The 6061-nt window shown below is 39.4% G+C and overlaps 1 protein-coding gene across 1 annotated transcript in view; it reads right to left on the bottom strand.

Moving 5' to 3' along the window:
• TOPAZ1 (testis and ovary specific PAZ domain containing 1) overlaps positions 1-5823 on the bottom strand; it is a 94116-nt gene extending 88293 nt beyond the window's left edge. Inside the window, exons 1-2 of the mRNA XM_003794508.2 lie at positions 5481-5823; positions 2592-5031 (exon numbers count right to left, since the gene is read on the bottom strand). Of these exons, the coding sequence (XP_003794556.1) occupies positions 2592-5031; positions 5481-5823 (2783 nt within the window). The remainder of the gene's footprint in view (positions 1-2591; positions 5032-5480) is intronic.
• Between the last annotated feature and the right edge of the window lie 238 nt (positions 5824-6061).

The raw sequence follows: 6061 nt of genomic DNA, 5'->3' as shown, positions 1-6061 counted from the left end.
TCTTTGATAAACCAAACAAGAGCATACATTGGGAGAAAGAATCCCTATTCAATAAATGGTGCTGTGAGAACTGGATAACCGCATGTAAAAGACTGAAATTGGACCTGCACCTTTCTCTACTCACTAAAATTGATTCAGGATAGATAAAAGATCTAAATCTAAGGTGTGAAACAATAAAAATCCTCAAAGTGTGGGGAAAACACTTGAAGGTAGGCCTGGGGAAAAATCTTATGAAGACGACCCCAGTGGCAATTGCAACTGCAACAACAAAAACAAATGGGATTTAATTAAACTGAACAGCTTCTGTACAGTTAAAGAGACAACAAAGACTCAACCATCAGAATAGGAAAAGATATTTGCATATTATCTATTGAACAAAAACTTGATAACTAGAATCTGCAGAGAACGCAAATTAATCAACAACAAAAAAAGAGCCAACAATCCTTTACATCAATGGGCAAGTGAGATGAATAGAATCTTCTCTAAAGAAGACAAATGAATGGCTAGCAAACAAGAAAAAGTGTTCATCATCACTAATTATCAGAGAAATGAAATCAAAACCACCCTGAGATATCACCTAACCCCAGTAAGAATGGCCCACATCACAAAGTCTCCAAGCTGCAGATGTTGCTGTGGATGTGGAGAGAAGGGAACACTTTTACACTGCTGCTGGGACTGCAAAATAATACAACCATTTTGGAAAGAAGTATGCAGAATCTTCAAAGAACTCAAACTAGATCTCCCATTTGACCCTGCAATCCCATCACTGGGCATCTACCCAGAAAAAAAAATCCTTTTATCATAAGGACCTTTTCACAGGACTGTTTATTATAGCTCAATTTACAATTGCCAAATTGTGGAAACAACCTAAATACCCACTAACCCAGGAATGGTTTAACAAGCTATGATATATGTATATCATGGAGTACTATTCAGTTGCTAAAAAAGATGGTGACTTTATGTCTTTTGTATTAACCTGGATGGAGTTGAAACACATTCTTCTTAGTAAAAGCATCACAAGAATTGGAGAAGCAAGACTCCAATGTACTCCATTCTGATATGAGGACAACTGATGCTAATACATGGTGGAGGATGGGGGAGTGGAGAGAAGGAAGGGGGGGTAGGGGGTCATGGTGTGTGACACACCTCTTGGGGGTGGGAAACAATTATAAGAGGAACTTTACCTAATAAATGCAAGCAGTGTAACCTGGTTCTTTATACCTTCAATGATTCTTCAACAATAAAAAACAAACCAAACCAACCCCCCAACAAAAAGAATAAAGTCAGGCTTTACAAGTAAAGCTCTTAATCACTAGTTTTAGAGTAAGGTGTGGGTTCAAATTCAGATTCTGTTACTTAGCAGTGTGACCTTGGGCAAGTGACAACTTGGCATCTCCATTTTTTCCATTTTCAAAATAGGCAGATTACCATTCTATCTCATTACATGGTTAAAAAAATAATAAAGCTCTTGATTCTCCATTTGGCACACAGAAAGCATTCTATTTGGTGATAAGTAAGTTCTTGTAGTACTAAGTACATCAAGAAGAGAATGATATTACAAAGATAAATAATAATTTGTAAATATCAGAGAAATTTATGTCATGTACTATTAATTCTTAGTGGAAAGTATATTCATGTTTCCTTTTGACTCTGTTCACAAAACAGTTCAACATTCAAGCATTATAATACAGAGCTTGAGGAGTTATAAGTTTAGTAAAATATGACATATTTGATCAATTCTGGACCAACTAGAATAGATTAAGTTCCTAAGCATGAAGGTTACTACTTGGCTTCATTTAAAGTTGCCTCAGGCAGACTAGTTCTATGGGGAGAGGGAATTATCACTTAAAACCATCACCTTAAAAGTAAAACCACACAAAATTTTTATGCTATTTTTCTCTAAAAATTAATTTACTTTTTGATTTTAATCCCCTTATAAGTTCAAATATAAACTTTTAAGCCTTCTCTGTTCCCCCAAAATGAATTTATCATCTAGCAAGAAAGCCATAGAAAATTGGTTAAAACATAAGCACTGATCTTAACCTGGCTGAAATAAAAATTTTTCTGTATATTTTTAATAATTAAAGAACTGACCAGGCACAGTGGCTCACGCCTATAATCCTAGAACTCTGGGAGGCCGAGGCAGGTGGATTGCCTGTGCTCACAGGTTTGAGACCAGTCTGAGCAAGAGTAAAACCCCATCTCTAAAAATAGCCAGGTGTTGTGGCAGGCATTCCCAGCTACTCAGGAGGCTGAGGCAAGAAAATCTCTTGAGCCCAGTAGTCTGAGGTTGCTGTGAGCTATGACACCACGGTATCTACTGAGGGAGATGAGACTCTGTCTCATAATAATAAGGAACATATGAAAATAACTGACTTTTGGAAGAAGCAATCCCCATAATTTAAAAAGCCACTTTATAAACCATAATTTAAAATTCTGAACTAATCTGCTCCATAATATCTTTCAAGATAACTGGATTAAAAAAATAATAAAGCTTCAATGATCACTGAATAAATTAGTGAAACCTAAAAAGAATGTTTTTATAACCCCAACAATAATCTGCACCAAAAGGCATACTTGAACATGCATACCTCAAGTCATCACTTGGTTCTTTTTTTTCTGGAAGGTCCATGTGCTTGGAGTCTGTTGATTGGTGCTCTTCAGCAACATTGGGCTCCTGGCTTATCATGGGGTCCCCTGAAGCAAATGAGAGCTCCCCTTCATTGGAAACTCCAAAGAGGTCTGGGTCATCTTGAATTACATCAATTACAAGGACATCATCTTCATAAGCCTTAAGAATATCTGGAAACTCCGCTTTGATTTCAGAAAAATTCTTAGTCATTTTTCTACCACTAACATCACGGGAAACTTGTTTAAAGGTTTCTTGTTCATTACAGCAGAGGGAAGAACTTTTCTCTATACACCCGTAAGAAAAAGTATTATTTTCAACTGAGATAGAAACAGCTTCTTTATTAGAAACAATACTGCTTGGTTCAGAGATGTAATTAGATAGTTTATTGTTACTACTGTGCTGTGTAAAGCTTGGAGAAATACTATAGGAATTCTTACTGTAGAATGAGTCAGAACTAGCTTGCACTGGAATTAATCTATTTGGTATGTTCAAAGACTGGGGTCCTGAAGTTGCTGTGAAGACATTTTCTTTATTTCTGTTCTGTCTTACCTCTGTTCCGGATAAATTGTCAAGAAGTTCTAAGGGACTGTAAGCTTCTCTCTCTGATGACTTGTTATTTACTTCTTTCCTTTTGTCTGTCTTATTCTTAAGTAATGGAATTTTAAAATTAGTGAGCCGTCCTGTGTTCAGTATTTTAACCAAGTCTGGAACTACAGGTGTTTGTTTAGTAATGAATGCTTTTCGATGAATCATTTTGCCTGTAGAGTTAGTTGCTTCTTGACCATCTTGGGAAGTCAAATTAAGTCTTGTTAAATTTCCTCTATCTTTTCTTTTACTTCCTGTTAAGCTTTGAGTCATATTAGTCAGTTGAGTATCTTCAGTAGTATTAGAAACTACTTCTGACCCAGTTCTGCTCAGTTCCTCTGACTTAATCTTTTTATCATCCTTGATTATAGGTTCCTTTATAACCATTACAGTAGGTTCTACTGAAGACAAGCAATTCAAATTAGAATATAATTTCTCTTTACTTGAAGATTCAATGTTTGTTTCCATTAAGGAACCTTCTAACAATAATTTGCAGTCAGTTAACTGAATCTGATTTGTTTGGAGTTTAAGAAAATCATCTTTTCCCAAACTTTCCTGAGACTCAGGAATTAAAGAATTTGATCCTGGCAAGGAAGCCTTTTTCCAACATTGGGCAGATATTCTAGCACATGAATAACAAGGCCAAGTTCTTTTACCAGTCATTGGTATTGTTCTGCGGCAGCTTAATTCTTCAGCTTCATTTCTTAAGTCTTCCTGTGAAGATCTCTTTTCAGTATGATGGCAGTCATTAGGTGATTTCACTGTGGAGCCTTTTGTGGACTTAAAATACTCTTCTGGCTCCATTCTTTTACATCCAATGGGTTCTGAAGCATTCTTCACGTCTTCTTTCACAAGAGGTTCAAAGGTTTTCTGAAACATAGCATTTACCTGATGTCCAGGACTTGTTTTTATTTCTGTTTCTGGGATGCTTAATAAATGATCCATTGGAGAGTGCACATTTTGGTTTACTTTTCTCAAAATATTTGAAGAACTTTTTTTAGACTCTAAAGTCTCTCCTTCTTTACTCTTGGCTCCCATTTGGTTGTCTTGCAACATCAACTCAGTCTTGTTAAATACATTAGATAAATTCATCTCAATAGCTCTTGTATCTCCTTTTTCAGACATTTTCAACCTTTTTTTGGGTTTTCTCCCAACATTGCTCTCCTCTGTTGAATATTTATTTTTTTCACTTTGAAGGCAGGTAAGCAAACCATTATTTTTACTTTGGTATAAATCACTTTGTTCGTGCAGTAACTTACTTGCTCCCATTAAATTTTCTTCAATTTGTAAGAGATGAGGAATATTATTTGTGTCACTTTTTTCTGCAAAACTCCTAAAGTTTTCTTTCTTTAACTTTGAGGAACTTTCTGCTACATGCACACATCCACTTTCAGGTTTATATGCCAGGTTGTTTCCATCATTACAACCCTTGGAATGGGGAAAACAATTGTAATCATGTAATTTTAAAATGGAATTATTTTCTACTCCAGGTGACAAGCTGTTACAAGAATATTTTTGAGTATTCTTGTACAGTTCATCTTGGGATTCAACCTTAATATTTTGTGTAGCCTCATTTTCAGTTATTTTGAGAGGTGGGCTTTCTAAGCTTTTAGATTTTTTTATTCGAATTCTTCTTTTAATACCTTCTACCAAACCTTCCTTACCCAAAGACTGCAAGAAAGCCATATTTTGATATTTACTGCATTCCACTGTTTGAAAAGATTCCGAACTGGTTAATGATTCCTTTCTTACCAGGTCAATCCCTGGCTGTGGATCATCACTCAAGGCTTCAGTAACTTTTCTTTTTTCCTTGGCTGATCAAAACAACAAAACATACCAGAAAAGATATTTTACATTGAGGAGGAAAAAGCAATACCACTTAAAATCAAAAACCGTGAAGCCATCCATTTTTACCTCCCAGAATAGCTGTATGGAAATATACATTTGTTTTTAAATGAAAGCTTTAACTTCTGTTAAAGAACTACATATAGACTTGTAGAAATTCTAAAACAGGTGACTAACCCTTAGCGTCATCATTTCACACTAGCCAAAAGGGACCACTAGAGGTTCCTCCTAGTAATTCTGACCAAGGGCTCCCGACTGGGCAAACACCTTTTAAGGAAATCCGGTTTTCCCTGTTCCTAGTCAACCATGCACATCAGAAATGACATGCAGAATCAAGTTAAAAGACTAGTGGTAAAACAAGGATGGAGCAAGCTGAGGTGCAAAGCTAAAAGGGTGTGACCCCCGAGTGTTTTCTTACTGTGTCTGCCGGATTGCAAGAGGGACTGCGTCTCCTTCGCCGCTTCTAAGCCACACCGCTCTGACGGGCTCACCTGGTCTCCGGGTCCTTCCACTGGCCGCCTGGCGGCCCTCCCAGCCCCAGATTCCTCACCCGACTTGTCACTTTCCGCCTCTTCTCTCCCAGACGCCAGGGCCACCATATTCCTTTTTTGTCTGTTCTCCTCGCGCCCCCCGGCCTCAGGGCCGCAGCCTGCCGCCTCATCTGGCCCCGGCGCCGGCCGCCTGCCTCGCTTCCTCAGGCCTCGCGCCTCGCCTTCACGCCCCCGGGCCGTCATGAGGCCCAGGGGCTGCGGCCGAGGCATCCACCCCGGGCTGCCCTCCCTGCTCGACGGAGTCCTGCCCAGTCGGCTAGCAGGAGCCCACCCGCCACGCCAAGGCTGCTTCCGCCATCTGGCGCCCACTGCCTTCGCCCTGCCCCCGCGCCGCCCGCCACCTCGGCCCGGGCCCGGAAGCGGAAGCGGGGCCCACGTGGCTGGGGTCCGGGCTGTCACTCCAGGCCCCAACCGGCCGGAGGGCCGCGAGTCTGGCTTGTCCGGAGTC

This window comes from Otolemur garnettii, unplaced genomic scaffold, assembly GCF_000181295.1.
Source record: "Otolemur garnettii isolate 467f Iridium unplaced genomic scaffold, OtoGar3 scaffold00082, whole genome shotgun sequence".
NCBI lineage: Eukaryota > Metazoa > Chordata > Mammalia > Primates > Galagidae > Otolemur > Otolemur garnettii.
This window is presented reverse-complemented; position numbering and strand designations above follow the sequence as displayed.